The sequence below is a fragment of the Oncorhynchus kisutch genome, linkage group LG12 (genome assembly GCF_002021735.2).
Source record: "Oncorhynchus kisutch isolate 150728-3 linkage group LG12, Okis_V2, whole genome shotgun sequence".
Classification (NCBI taxonomy): domain Eukaryota; kingdom Metazoa; phylum Chordata; class Actinopteri; order Salmoniformes; family Salmonidae; genus Oncorhynchus; species Oncorhynchus kisutch.
The window spans coordinates 39,630,940-39,646,727 of NC_034185.2; the positions used below are offsets into that span (position 1 = coordinate 39,630,940).

At 44.1% G+C, this 15,788-nt stretch overlaps 1 protein-coding gene and 1 non-coding gene across 6 annotated transcripts; both read left to right on the forward strand.

Annotated features, from left to right (window-relative positions):
• The first annotated feature begins 35 nt into the window (after positions 1-35).
• LOC109900991 (pre-mRNA-splicing regulator WTAP) lies at positions 36-7,728 on the forward strand. 5 transcript variants are annotated; one of them, XM_020496943.2, is made up of 8 exons: positions 36-270; positions 1,278-1,315; positions 1,415-1,470; positions 1,570-1,628; positions 1,888-2,015; positions 3,162-3,340; positions 5,984-6,138; positions 6,543-7,728. In XM_020496943.2, the coding sequence occupies exons 2-8, from the start codon at positions 1,286-1,288 to the stop codon at positions 7,181-7,183; spliced, it is 1,248 nt and encodes a 415-aa protein (XP_020352532.1). In that variant the 5' UTR covers positions 36-270; positions 1,278-1,285; the 3' UTR covers positions 7,184-7,728. The 5 variants fall into 5 exon arrangements, 2 of the variants coding, with proteins under 2 accessions (XP_020352532.1, XP_020352531.1); XM_020496942.2 differs by having other exon boundaries at positions 63-411; XR_004211949.1 differs by having other exon boundaries at positions 66-270; positions 3,162-4,099.
• LOC116376626 (small nucleolar RNA SNORA22) lies at positions 6,225-6,357 on the forward strand. The gene has a single exon (XR_004212071.1). It is a non-coding gene; the product is annotated as a small nucleolar RNA SNORA22 (small nucleolar RNA).
• Positions 7,729-15,788: the final 8,060 nt, after the last annotated feature.

Consider the following 15,788-nt stretch of genomic DNA (forward strand, 5'->3'; position numbering starts at 1 on the left):
GTAGTGACAAAGTTAGCTAGCCTAACATGTCTGATAGCATCATGTTAACTCAGCCCGCCCCTTCAGCACTGTAGCAACTAGAGAGCTTTGATGCGCTGCTGTGGTTGCCATCGTCTCTCGGATGATGGCGGCGACACCGAATCCCTACCGTGGCGAATTCGAATAACAATAATTAAGTTAGAAACCAATTAAAATCGGATTGTAACGTTGCATATTAGTGCTAAGGCGGTCAACACATACTGGTTTCGAATATTGAAGGAAACGGGTCCGGTAAGTGTTCATTTGCGGCAGGGTTTAGCGAACACGAGTCCGCGAAAGGAAGAGGAACGCTAATTTTGCAGGAGAGAGTCTGGAGTCTCTGCTTTCTCCGCCATTTTGTGATAACAAGAAGCAGAACACGATAACCGACAGGTATCTAACGTTAGCTGAACATTTTTGGTTAAACAGTTTAAGGCAATGCACATTTTACTTGAGATCATCCTTAAAAGTAGGTAACATATCGTTAGACTGAATTCCAAGGTAGCTCGTAAGTCTGACGTGGGCCAAATGTGAGGTGTTAGTTATTTTGTTTTCTTGTCGAGACATGCGAGCGTTAGCTAATGTAACAGTTGGCTGGCCATTGCGTATTATCCTGCTAATAAATGCTTTAAAATAAATCAAACACATATGAATGGAATTGCTATCACGTTTATCGATTATAACAAAGAATCAGAGTTGTAATAGAAGTCCGGTTTTAACTAGCTAACGTTTGGTGGCTAAACGTAACGTTAGCCAGTTAAGCTAGAACAGTAGCAAACTAGCTAATGTTACGTGTTGTGGATTTGCACTGTTAACGTGGGAGATGCATGAGGACTAGCTAGCTAACGTTAGAACTAAAGCAAACAAAGAGAATGGATGAGACTGACACACGCACATTCAAATATTTGAATACTTCAAGCTTACTATCAACTGCAGCTAGTTGGTTTATTATGGTAACAATAGCAATTTCGCTAGCTAGTTAACATAATCCTTTAGAGAGAACCTATAAACATACCACTTTTTATACAGCCCCGACCGGACGTGACTTTTTTGCAGTAGTTTAGAATAACTAGCTTAATATCATGGTTAGCGAAAATGGTCTCTAACCCATTATTTTATACCTTAATGCCCATAGTTTGTTACGAAAAGTAACTTCCAGAATATTTGCTTGATCTGCTGTAGCAGCTCATGTATCATTTTTGAATGGCTTGCTCTTGAAACTTCAACTCAATTAATTGGTACTTTTACTTCCCTTTCAGAGCTCAGAATGACAAATGAGGAACCTCTTCCAAAGAAGGTGAGAGGGAGCCTCTATATGTTAACCAAGATTCCAGTATTGACAAGTTATATGCAGCTAAAGCCAATAACTTGCTGACTCTTTCCCATCTTCATTCAGGTTCGCCTCAGTGAATCTGACATGAAGACCCTGACCAGAGAGGAACTGTGTGTGAGGTAAATAGATAACACTATTGTTAGATGGGGGAGGGTGGGATGATTGTTTCTGTTTGGATGTGATAACAAATGTGTTGATGTTTACTATTGGTCCTTTAGGTGGAACCAACATGAAGCCTATGTTCAGATCCTGGAGGCAAAATATGCTGATCTGAATTGTAAGTGCCCCAAACAATGTAGGCCTACTCCAACATTTTACCAAGTCATCATTCAATACAATAAGAGTGTCAGCTGTTGATAGGAAAGGATTATCCTATGTTTTTAGTGGTAGGCTTTGGGTATCAGTTTCGCATTTTAGAAGAACAAATACCCACACTTAACACCTTTTTTTAAGTTTGTTTTTGTTTAGGTGTTGATGGCTCCTTTTCAGTTGACACAGGTTAACTGTGCGTTGTTTCTCTCCACTCACCGTCTCAGCGAACGATGTGACTGGGCTGAAGGAGTCTGAGGAGAAGCTGAAGCAGCAGCAGCAGGAGGCGTCACGCAGGGAGAACATCCTAGTCATGCGGCTCGCAACCAAGGAGCAGGAAATGCAAGAGTGTACAGTAAGTATCCCACTGCAATACTTCCTGCTGATTTTCTAAATGAGGGGACTAGGGGATATGTAGGCCTATTTTAGTAACAAAATGTTTGTCACGCAGTAGACCTCAACCTTTTGGATATAAGTGTAGATATTGACCTTAGTCTAAGTCCTATTCCCAAGCTGTGCTGGGAAAGGGGGGTACAGTATAGCAGAGTTTCCACCTTATTAATGGTTTGTCAATAGTTTACTCCTCCCCGCTCGCCCCACGTTTTTAGTGTCATACTCCTGATGGAAACAAAATAACACTAGAGCTTACATTAACATAAAACACTGGCCACTAGGGCTGGGAATTGCCAGGGACCTCACAATACAATATTATTGCGATACTTGGGTGCGGATACAATTTGTATTGCGATTCTATTATTTTTTGTTGCGATTCGATGTTCAAAACAGAGTCTTAAACTAGTTTTGATCAGTCATGGAAATAATTGCTGAAAACATTGACTCCCTATTTTAAAAAGATGATGGGAGAACAAGCTTTGAAGTAACTACTTTTAGGTCCGTTTACAGCCACGGTGCGCAAAATAATATTACGATATTGTCAAAATTATACAATATATCGTAAAATAATTGTTTTTAAAAAATGATGTCCCTAATATGTAACTGTATCGATTTCCCCCCCATATCACTAAGGCTCCTGAAGTCTTGCTTGTCAGACCTCTCACTCACTGAATGACTGCATAGCGGCTCACTCAACAGAATATGCCATTCCTTCAGTCGGGCAACTGAGTTCAATCAAACTGACTTGGCCAGTTTGGTGCATAAAATGTTACGCAGAGTTATAGTGTATAAGATAAGTCCAGTCCCACACTTAGGCTAATCATCCCAAAGCTGTCTTTCACGCTGTAGTTTAACAGGAAGGTGTCTTTTGAAAGCAACCTATTTTCAATAATGATTTACAAAGTTAAATAAATAGCGTGTAAGCATGACTTTGTTCAGCTACAGTAATGGGGACTGTGCTTTTATAGCTCAATTATTAGCCACATCCATTGCCTCTTGTGTAAATTAAGTCAATGTATTTTTAACTTTCAGAAGCTTAAGGAGGGATTTTCTAAGTTGAGTTTATGTGCTTGTGCCTTTATTGACACTTATCTCTTTCAACCTGCAGACCCAGATCCAGTACCTCAAGCAAGTCCAGCAACCCAGTGCCGCCCAACTGCGGTCATCAATGGTAGACCCGGCCATCAACTTATTTTTCCTCAAAATGAAGGGAGAACTGGAACAGACTAAAGACAAACTGGAGCAGGCCCAAAATGAACTGAGTGCCTGGAAATTTACACCAGATAGGTAAAGACAATCAAAATAACTCCCCCTCCTCCTCCCACCCCCACAAAAAAGTCAAGACCTCCTCACACCCCCCACCCCCTCTGCAGGCATGCAGGAATCATGGTGGGGGGATGGCTGAGAAATGCTGTACTCACCACAAGACTCAGACTTTACCAAATACACAAAAAACAAACTGCCACCCATGTTTTGTGTACTCTTTTACTGTCCCCCAGCTACATATCACATAATCTAAACTGAATGAAAAAAACAGTATGGTCAGGTGACACTTGTTTCAGCTCTCTCACCCCCCCCTCACCGTCCAGGGGCCCTGAAGGAGTCGGGACTGTTCCTGAAGAGGTGGTCACGTCCGACACGGATATGCCCCCCACCGCCCCTCTCTCAGCCCAAGCCAGACAGTTGCCTTATTAAATGAGGGGGGGGGGGTTGTTATGGTGGAGATTGAGGCAGTCTTGGGCAAACTGCCGGAGCAGGGAGAGCACCCTTAGCCTAAATAACCAATTGAACATTTAAAGACAATGCCCCGCTAGCTAAAGACATTTAAGTGGAAAACGCCACACCTATACCCACTAGTGCTCCTGAGACTCTAAGACTCTTGGACAGATTGTAGAATACAATGAAAATACTGTGGGAAAGGTTCTAGGATAAACTGTAAGACTTTCTAGGGAGGAGCCAGACCCTCAGTCCAGAATTGACTATGGTTGAGGCGTGCGTGAGCGAGGGTCTGATTGCCTGTGTCTTTGAGCATGGGCCCACATACGGGTAGAGTGTATTTACATGTTTTATTTTGTGAGTTGCCTCTTATGTTTCTGTTTCATTTACTTTCCTCTTTTTGATTCTCTTAAATACTCTTGCACTGCAGTGTGTCAGACATTTGCTCTGTTCGATTTGGTGACCTTGAAAAAAAAAACATTCAGTAGGCTACATTATTTTGACGCTTGATGTTTCCAAATTGTTCATAGTAAAATGTACGCACTGCAGTTGGTGCTTGAGTGATATTTTCTCATAATGATTACAAATGTGTGAAACAAGTAATGTTACCACTTCATGAGAATGTATTTATTCAGTCCAATATGATATTGTTCTTTATGTATTTATGTTGTTGACCTCACACTCCCTCCCCACTAGCAACAGTAAACCTTTTTTTGGTTCGGGGGGGGGTTCAATTCCAGTTGACATTTTACGGATGTCATTAATTGGAAAAAAATTAATTTATCGGCAATATGCAATTCATTGATTTGGTTTTTCAATTCCAAACAGAGCAATAAACAGCCTTGGATATCTGGCCATCAATATAGTTACAACACTCGTGGTGGGAACAACCTGTAAAATTACTATTATGCTGTATTCACCACAAGACTCCAACAATGATGTGTATGATCCATTGGAAGTAGTTTTCTTAAAAGAAGCAACATTTTACGTTTTTGATGGCAAGCAAGAAGAATTGATAGCCCTTGACCTTTTCAGGTAGCAACCAGAGTAACACGATTGTGTGTTGTCTAATCTTTTAGACTTCAAATCCACTATCAGCTGCTCATCCAGTTTCTCCTAAGAATGTCTGGTTTTTATTTTTCCAATACCTGGCTAACGTCATTCTATTGATGGTCAAAAATACTTGTTCGAAGTGGTAAAGCTGAATGCAACATCCTTGTCAGACAATGCATTGTTGTCAAGTATTACAAAATGTAATCTCAAATCTCATCGGTTGCCTCTCACAGTTCATTTTCAATAGTATGATTTTCACACATGCTTCTGGAACCAGTGTCCAAGCTGCTGTGTTTTTAGGAAGTATCTATAGTCTGATGCGGCATGCAGTGTTCCTAGGCATTAAGTAACGTGGTGACTTCTGAAGTTGATTTCTCTGGCTGCCATGGTTCCTCTGAAATGTCAATGCAATTTAAGCATGTGTTTTCCTTGTTTAAAAGAGTCAGCAGAGGATGCTTTGCAGTGGTTAGTGCATTATTACCTCAGGTGATCTTGTCCAAGGTGCTGACTGAGTAATACTCACACCATTAGAAGCTGGTCGGTTGTGACAGACTATGATTTCTTTGGGTCTAATTTGCTGTTGAATGTACAATTTGGGTGTGTAGAAACCAAAGGTACGGTTGCTGAAATTGGGTACTTTAACTTGGTTCTCATCCTGCTGACTGTAGGCGCCCACCTGTAGTAGTAAAATGTGCATGGGGTACTCAAAAGGTAAAGGTACTGCTGCTGCATAAGAATGTTGTTTTATCGGAATGTGCATCTATGCTATTGTTGCTGGTATCCTTGGCCAAGTCCAAACGGTCTCCGCTATCTGTAACTGTACTACTTTGGAAAATGGAAACTTGCTGTATGGATAGGCAAGATTCATAGTGTTAGTGGATGGGTGGGGACGGTGGTGTTCCATGTCCTATTTTAATTTTTTTTGCAGTCGTTCTGCACATCAGAAGATCTCAATGTGGTACCTGTAATGTTAAACACCTCTTCAAGCAATGTGAGGTGATCTGATAATCTCCAGAGCTTGACTGCATAAATTATAACCTGGAACACCACCATAGTGACCACCTAGTTAGGTCACTGGACTGATTGGGCTGTCTTTGCCTGAGGGTGGCATTTGGCTGTGCCCTGGGTCATTGTGTGATGTGAGGCCTGTCTCCCTTGCAGCCAGACGGGGAAGAAGCTAATGGCCAAGTGCCGGATGCTGATCCAGGAGAACCAGGAGCTGGGGAGGCAGCTGTCCCAGGGACGTATCGCCCAGTTGGAGGCAGAGCTGGCCCTGCAGAAGAAGTACAGCGAGGAGCTCAAGAGCAGCCAAGACGGTGAGAACACAACAGCCCACCTCCATCTACTCAGACCTGGGTTCAAATAGTATCCATAAAAAATGTAAGCTTTAAATGTTAAATTTCAGCACAGTGAAGGCCCATGTGTGCTTTGTAGCTCCCCAGGTTATTAATCTGTGCTACAGTAAAGTGTGGTCTGTAACCTGCATTGGAGGAGCTATATTCTCCTCTGTGTGTATTCAGCAGACCTGTACATTCAGATGCAGGAGCTTTTGTTAAGGCATTTGTTAGACATGTTTCTAATATTCAGAGTATTTTCCTCCTGGCCAAAAAAATAAATGTTAGTCCCAGGTAAATGAAGGCAGTCTTTCTTTCTTGAACCTGACTGCGTCCGATCTCCCTATATTCTGACCTGTGTCTTTGTCTGTTTTCATCCCTCCCAGAGTTGAATGATTTCATCATCCAGCTGGATGAGGAAGTAGAGGGCATGCAGAGCACAATCCTGGTCCTCCAGCAGCAGCTCAGGGAGACCCGCCAGCAGCTCTCCCAGAACCCAGCTCAGGCTGCCTCTGCTGGGGCAGGCCCCAGCAGGACTTCACCCTCCGCCGAGCCCCCCAGCCAGCCCGAGCAGCCCTCTGCCCAAGCCGGGAAAGACTGCGGAAGGGTCTCCAACGGCCCAAGCAACGGCAGCTCGTCCTCCCAGAGGGGTGCGGTGACCACCCCCAGCCTGTACCGCGAGGTCAGCAGCACAGAGGAAGACTTTCCCCCGTCCCCCATGGTCTCCAGCCCTGGTGAGGGCGAGACGAAACTCTCCAACCACTCAGAGGAGGCAGCGGGGGGCCAGACTGGTGGCAGTGCAGGGGGTACAGCAGCAGGGGGGTTCGGGAGCCAGCTGAGCACAGGGTATGAGAGCGTGGACTCCCCGACGGGCAGCGAAACGTCCCTGACGCAGCACTCGAACGACACAGACTCCAACACCGACCCCCACGAAGACAAGTCTGCCCTGGTCGTCAAGGGGAACAGGACTGCGGGGTCGCGGCAGGCTCAGAACGGCCTGAGCGTGAGCAGTGGCACAGTTTTGTAATGTACTTTATAATAACACGTCATTTGTCTTTTTCTTTTTATACGAGACACAAACGCATAGTTGGTAAAAACAGAACTGCTGTCCAGAACTTTTTCTCCTCTCCTTTGCCTATCGTGATACCTCTTCCACAATTTAAAGAAAAGAATTGCATTGCTAAACAGGAACATTACGTGAAATGAATTAATGTATGTGCATATGACTTGAGTTTTGTATGATTCAAGCTAGATCTTTTTTTCTTTGGTCTCTTGGTTATTTGAACATGTTGCTCGATAACGTTCTTGTTTGAACTCTTGACAAACTCAAATGATCAAGCATCTGGTGTTGTAGTCATGCTCAATAAAAGTCAAACCACAGTTCACTTTAGTAGCTTTGCAATGTTAAATGATATCTTTTAGATGTTGACTTTTATTTTTTTTAATCCTTGGCAAATACATTTCTGTTTGAAAATGTGTGTAGTTTCTACGCGATGTAACTTGAATTCATTATTCTGACTTCCATCCTTCTCATGTACTGACCAAATATCAATAAAGACTTTTAATATGGTAGTGAAATTGACTTTTCTTCTCCCTCTGAACATATGTAAAGCCTTTCTCGAATTAAATTGAAATATATTTCCTATATTCTAGTGAAGCAGATGGTTATCAAGTTCAATTTTGTTTATTAGTTAAGTACAGTGCCTTCGGCAAGTATTCCGACCCGTTAACTTTCTCCACATTTTGTTACATTACAGCCTTATTTTAAAATGGATGAAATAAATAATTGAAATAATCCACACAATACCCCTTTAATGACAAAGTGAAAACAAGTTGGTTGAAATTTTTGCAATAAATTTGGGACTACCGAGGGAGATGACCAAGAACCCGATGGAAACTCTGACAGAGCTCTAGAGTTCCTCTGTGGAGATGGGAGAACCTTCCAGAAAGACAAACATCTCTGCAGCACTCCACCAATAAGGTCTTTATGTTAGAGTGGCCAGACGGAAGCCACTCCTCAGTAAAAGGCACATGACAGCCCACTTGGTGTTTGCCAAAAGGCACATAAGACTCTCAGACAGTGGAGTCTCCTCAGAGGAGGAAGGGGAGGACCATCCCTCCTCAGTGAATTTCATAAAAATGGTGATCCTTTTTAGAGAAAACTATTCTAAATATAATCACGTCACCAACTAATTGATTAAAACACTATTTTGTGGGTCCTCCAGAGTGGAGCAGTAGTCTAAGGCACTGCATCCCAGTGCTTGAGGTGTTACTACAAACCCGAGTTTGACCCAGGGAGACCCATCAGGCAGCTGTACAATTGGACCAGCGTTGTGAGGGTTTGGCCTGTCGGAATGTCCTACTCCCATCACGCGCTAGCGACTCGTGTGAAGGGCTGGGCGCATGCGCACTGACAAGGTTGCCAGTATGGTGTTTCCTCCAACACATTGGTGCAACTGGCTTCCGGGTTAAGCGAGCAGTGTGTCAAGAAGCAGTGTGGCTTGGCAGGGTTGTGTTTCGGAGGACGCAAGGCCCTTGACCTTCGCCTCTCCTGAGTCTGTACAGGAGTTGTAGCAATGGGAAAAGACTGTAATTGGATATCACAAAGAAAAAATATACATGTTTTGCAAAGGTCTACAGTAGCCTCAACAGCACTCTGTAGGGTAGCTCTATGGTGTAGCCAGAGGACAGCTAGCTTCCATTCTCTTCTGGGTACATTGACTTCAATACACAACCTAGGAGGCTCATTGTTCACACCCCCTTCCATAGACTTACACAGTAATTATGACAACTTCCTGAGGACGTCCTCCAACCTACCAGAGCTCTTGCAGCATGAACTGGCATGTTGTCCACCCAATCAAAGTATCAGATAATGTATCTAGCACTGAAAGCATAAGCTACAGCTAGCTAGCACTGCAGTGCATAGCATGTGGTCAGTAGTTGACTCAAAGAGAGAGAAAGACAGTAGTTGAGCAGTTTAACAAATTCATTTCTTCCAAAAAAAGGAGAAGCAAGAGAGAAATAGAGAGAGTCATTGTTTTTCACTTTCAGTTTCACTTAGCTAGCAAATGCAGCTAGCTAGTTTGGCCTACTGAAACACCCTGCTCAAACAGAGGTGTGTTAAGTTAGCTAGCTGGCTATGACTTTCCAACACAACACTGGAACTCTTACAAGTCTAGGTAAGCTTTTGGTTTTACTAATTTATTGCCACCGGGGCCCCCCGGTGTAACAGCTTACTGACTATACACTGTAATGTTACTGCAGGATTGTAGCGTTAGTTTTATTAGCTATGCTGACGATGACGTTATTTTACTAATGTGCACCTAAGTCGTTAAACGGCACAGACCGCCATCTTAAATGGCACTGACCGCCACTGCTCTCAGACCATAAGAAACAAGATTCTCTGTTCTGATGAAACCAAGATTGAACTCTTTGGCCTGAATGCCAAGCGTCACGCCTGGAGGAAACATGGCACCATCCCTACAGTGAAGTATGGTGGTGGCAGCATCATGCTGTGGGGATGTTTTTCCGCTGCAATACTGGGAGACTAGTCAGGATCGAGGCAAAGATGAACTGAGCAAAGTACAGAGAGATCCTTGATGAAAACCTGCTCCAGAGCGCTCAGGACCTCAGACTGGGGTGAAGGTTCACTTTCCAACAGGACAACGACCCTAAGCACACAGCCAAGACAACGCTGGAGTGGCTTCGGGACAAGTCTCTGCATGTCCGGACTTGAACATCTCTGGAGAGACATGAAAATAGTCGTGCAGCAATACTCCCCAGCCAACCTGACAGAGCTTGGGAGGATCTGCAGAGAATAATGGGAGAAACTCCCCAAATACTGGTGTGCCAAGCTTGTAGTGTCATACCCAAGAAGACTTGAGGCTGTAATTGCTGCCTAAGGTGCTTCAACAAAGTACTGAGTGAAGGGTCTGAATGCTTATGTAAATGTGATATTTAAGTTTGAGTTTAAGTTTGTGTACAAGTTTAAGTTTGTGTACATGTGTGGCAAGGTGCAGGGAGCCAGCGCAAGAGACTTGTGCCGGCGGTCAGTCCTGGTTCAAGAGTTCAGTAGCGTGTGCAAGAGACCTGTCCCAGTTCAAGAGTTCAGTGGTCTGGTGGCTTGCGGGTATGCTCGATGTCTCTGAGCCTGGATGTCTGGGACCTGGTGCTCTGGTACCGTCTGTCAGATGGAAGGAGCAGTTACCGTACTAGGCTGTGATGCAACTGGTCGGGGCGCTCTCAATGGTGCTGCAGTAGAATTTGAAGAGGACCCAGGTAGGCATGCCAAATTTATTCAGCTGCCTGAGAAAGTGGGGGTGCCGTTGTGCTTTCTTGACCAGGCCAGTGGTGTTGTCTGTCTATGTGAGGATCTCGGTGATGGGGACGCTGAGGAACCTGAAGCTGCTGACTCTTTCCACTGCACTCTCGTTGATGTGGATTAGGGCGTGTCCTCCTCACTGCTTCCTGATGTCGACAATCAATTCCTTTGTTTTGCTGACGTTGAGGGAAGGGTTGTTGTCTTGCCACAACACTGCCAGATCTCTGACCTCCTCCCTGTAGGCTGACTCTTCGTTGTCAGTTATCAGGCCTACAACAGTAGTGTACTGTTGTCAGCATCTTGATGTCTGGTCTGATCTGGTCTGGTCTGAGACGCCGAAGCTTCCCAACATTAGCTCTGACAAATTGAAAACTCTAGTCATTGGCGACTCCATTACCCGCAGTATTAGACTTAAAACGAATCATCCAGCGATCATACACTGTTTACCAGGGGGCAGGGCTACCGACGTTAAGGATAATATGAAGATGGTGCTGGCTAAAGCTAAAACTGGCGAGTGTAGAGAGTATAGATATATTGTTATCCACGTCGGCACCAACGATGTTAGGATGAAACAGTCAGAGATCACCAAGCGCAACATAGCTTCAGCGTGTAAATCAGCTAGAAAGATGTGTCGGCATCGAGTAATTGTCTCTGGCCCCCTCCCAGTTAGGGGGAGTGATGAGCTCTACAGCAGAGTCTCACAACTCAATTGCTGGTTGAAAACTGTTTTCTGCCCCTCCCAAAAGATAGAATTTGTAGATAATTGGCCCTCTTTCTGGGACTCACCCACAAACAGGACCAAGCCTGACCTGCTGAGGAGTGACGGACTCCATCCTAGCTGGGGGGGGTGCTCTCATCTTATCTACCAACATAGACAGGGCTCTAACTCCTCTAGCTCCACAGTGAAATAGGGTGCAGGCCAGGCAGCAAGCTGTTAGCCAGCCTGCCAGCATAGTGGAGTCTGCCACTAGCACAGTCAGTGTAGTCAGCACAGCTATCACCATTGAGACCGTGTCTGTGCCTCGACCTGGGTTGGGCAAAACTAAACATGGCGGTGTTCGCCTTAGCAATCTCACTAGGATAAAGACCACCTCCATTCCTGTCAGTATTGAAAGAGCTCATGATACCTCACATCTCAAAATAGGGCTACTTAATGTTAGATCCCTTACTTCAAAGGCAATTATAGTCAATGAACTAATCACTGATCATAATCTTGATGTGATTGGCCTGACTGAAACATGGCTTAAGCCTGATGAATTTACTGTGTTAAATGAGGCCTCACCTCCTGGCTACACTAGTGACCATATCCCCCGTGCATCCCGCAAAGGCGGAGGTGTTGCTAACATTTACGATAGCAAATTTCAATTTCCGAGAAAAAAAATGATGTTTTCGTCTTTTGAGCTTCTAGTCATGAAATCTATGCAGCCTACTCAATCACTTTTTATAGCTACTGTTTACAGGCCTCCTGGGCCATATACAGCGTTCCTCATTGAGTTCCCTGAATTCCTATCGGACCTTGTAATCATAGCAGATAATATTCTAATCTTTGGTGACTTTAATATTCACATGGAAAAGTCCACAGACCCACTCCGAAAGGCTTTCGGAGCCATCATCGACTCAGTGGGTTTTGTCCAACATGTCTCTGGACCTACTCACTGTCACAGTCATACTCTGGACCTAGTTTTGTCCCATGGAATAAATGTTGTGGATCTTAATATTTTTCCTCATAATCCTGGACAATCGGACCACCATTTTATTACGTTTGCAATTACAACAAATAATCTGCTCAGACCCCAACCAAGGAACATCAAAAGTCGTGCTATAAATTCACAGACAACACAAAGATTCCTTGATGTCCTTCCAGACTCCCTCTGTCTACCCAAGGATGCCAGAGGACAAAAATCAGTTAACCACCTAACTGAGGAAATCAAATTAACCTTGTGCAATACCCTAGATGCAGTTGCACCCCTAAAAACTAAAAACATTTCTCATAAGAAACTAGCTCCCTGGTATACAGAAAATACCCGAGCTCTGAAGCAAGCTTCCAGAGAATTGGAACGGAAATGGCGCCACACCAAACTGGAAGGAAGAAGAGGAAGAAGAGGTTGTAGAGAATAAGGAAAGCAGAGGTTGAATCTAAGTTTGATGAAGATGGTGATAAAACGGGAGATGGTGTGTCAAAGAAGCCTTCAAGTTCAAACAGAGTAAAATATCAGCTAGACCGAGCTCTGGAGATCAAATGGAAGTGAATGGGGGAGATTTAAGTGAGGTGGAAGGTGTGGTGAAGAGCTCAGAGCCCAAGCCTTGCTTCGAGGGGTGCTTCTTTAGAAGCAAAGAAAAATATTTTTGGCAATGTTCATGAAAAATGCTGAAAAATACGTTTCAAATTCGGGATGCAGAAATGGTGTCTCCCGTCATGCCGAACTAGAAGCAACAAAAAGAAAAAAAAGTGCTGAAAAATATGTTTCAAATTCATGACCTAGAAAAGGTTTCCCCAGTCATGCCGAACTCACTGCATGCTGGACATGGCCTAAACAAATATTTTTGTCCATATTTATGAAAATATGCTGAAAAATATGTGTTGGTGTTGAACTGTAGTCAACACCAACACTGTAGCTGTAGTCAATGAACAGCATTTTCACATAGGTGTTCCTTTTGTCCAGGTGGGAAAGGGCAGTGTGGAGTGCAATAGAGAGTGCATCATCTGTGGATCTGTTTGGGCGGTATGCAAATGGGAGTGGGTCTAGGGTTTCTGGGATAATGGTGTTGATGTGAGCCATTACCAGCCTTTCAAATCACTTCATGGCTACGGACGTGAGTGCCCTGGGTCTGTAGTCATTTAGGCAGGTTGCCTTTGTGTTATTGGGCACAGGGACTATGGTGGTCTGCTTGAAGCATGTTGGTATTACAGACTCATTCAGGGACATGTTGAAAATGTCAGTGAAGACACCTGCCAGTTGGTCAGCACATGCCCGCAGCCTTGCGTATGTTGACCTGTTTAAAGGTCTTACTCACGTCAGCTACGGAGAGTGTGATCACACAGTCGTCCGGAACAGCTGATGCTCTCATGCATGCCTCAGTGTTGCTTTGTACGAGTCTCTGTGTAATGAAGTACAGGTGATCTAGAATTTTTTCCCTCTGGTTGCACATTTAACATGTTGATAGAGATTTGGTCGAACTGATTTAAGTTTCCCTGCATTAATGTCTCCGGCCATTAGGAGCGCCGCCTCTGGGTGAGTGGTTTCCTGTTTGCTTATTTCCTTATACAGCTGACTGAGTGCGGTCTTAGTGCCAGCCGTCCGGAACAGTCTGTGGTGGTAAATAAACAGCCACGAAAAGTATAGCTGAGAACTCTCTAGGCAAGTCGTGTGGCCTGCAGTTTATCACAATATACTCTACTTCAGGCAAAGACTTCCTTAGATTTCGTGCACCAGCTGTTGTTTACAAATATGCACAGACCGCCCCCCCTGCTCTTACCGAAGTGTGCTGTTCTATCCTGCCGGTGCAGCGTGTATCCCGCTAGCTGAATATCCATGTCGTCATTCAGCCACGATTCCGTGAAGCATAGGATATTACAGTTTTTGATGTCCCCGTTGGTAGGATATTCGTGATCGTACCTCGTTTCATTTATTGTCCAATGATTGCACGTTGGCGAGTAATATTGATGGTAATGGCAGCTTTCCTAGTTGTCTTCTGCGGGTCAGGACGAGGCATCCGGCTCTTCGTCCTCTGCGTCGCTTCCTTTTGTGAATAATTGGGACGTCTGCCCTGTGGGGTGCTTGGAGAATATCGTTCTTCAACAACAACAAGCAGGACTCACACGATGTTCATGAAAAAGTGGTGAAAAAAATGTTTCAAATTCTTGACCCAGAAATGGTGTCTCCCGTCATGCTGAACAAGGTGCATGCCGGATAAGGCCAAAAAAAAGATTTTCTTCAATGTTCATAAAAAAGTGGTGAAAAAATATGTTTCAAATTAGTGACCCAGAAACGGTGTCTCACGTCACCCTGATTTATCGGCAAGCTGGAAAGGGCCTTAAAAAATGTTTTTATTCAATGTTCATGAAGAGTGCTGACAAATATGTTTAAACTTCGTGACCCAGAGACGGTATCTCACGTCATCCCGATCTAGCGGAAAGCCGGATAGGGCTTAAACAAAGAGATTGGGCCATGTTCATGAAAAAGTGGGGAAAAATATGTTTCAAATTCGTGATCCAGAAACGGTGTCTCCCATCATGCCGAATTAGCGGTAAGCCGGATAGGGCTTAACCCTCCCGCTGTCCTTGGGTCATTTTGACCCAACCCGACACTGTGTTGTCCTCGGGTCATTTTGACCACACAGTGTTGACTCTCCCGCTGTCCTTGGATCACACAGTGGCCTTTTGGCTATTTCAGTTCCATGTCATGTTAGCACCCCCTAGCGGTGACAATTGAAACAACATGATTCAGAAACAACACACATTCTCTGAGTTGTGGACTGTGTGCATTTTGGGTATGGATTCAACATTCCCTGGGTTATGAAGACGACCATGGATACCTCTTAGAAATTGTAACCGCAAAAGGAAAGACATACAAGGTAACGTTTGATAAGTCTGGGTTTGAGCTTGAGACCGGTATACACTTCACCACCATGAGAGGTTTGCTGCACTACATGAGCACGGTTGAAAAGGTGACCTTTGTGACAAGACCCTTTCCTCCGATGCAAGAGCTCTGCAGGACCAAGATTGAGAAGGATGGAGCAGGAGGAGACGATGGGAGATGGAAATTCCACCCCATCTCAAAGGCTTCATACAGGCCAGACCACATACAAAGAGATGGAGAACATGACCATGGGACTCCTGCGCATCTCAATGAATATGTCAGCCCGTATAAGTGTAATTGAAGTGTACCATATGTAACCCTGTTATGACTTGACATCAATAAATAAAGTGAATGACCAGTAATTTCAGAGATGTGTTCTTTTTATTCATGACAGTACAACTATCATTAATATTGTCAGCTCGCTCATTTCACTCAGGATTAGCATGTTGTATAAACAGGGGGCTCATTTATCCAACCATCTACCATTCATCCAGCCGTGTCTGTTTTATCCAACCAGAGCTCATTCAACCAACCGTGGCTAGTTTATCCTTTCTAGCGCAGGCGTTCCACTAGCGACTCACCTCGACAACATCCGGTGAAATTGTGTGTAATACATCAAAATAAAGCTTATCTTCTTAAGTAATTCTGTGTGATTAGTTAGTTAGTTAGTAAATAATTAATGAAGCCAATTTGTAGATCGCTGATTCATCATTTATGCTAGGGTTCGTGCA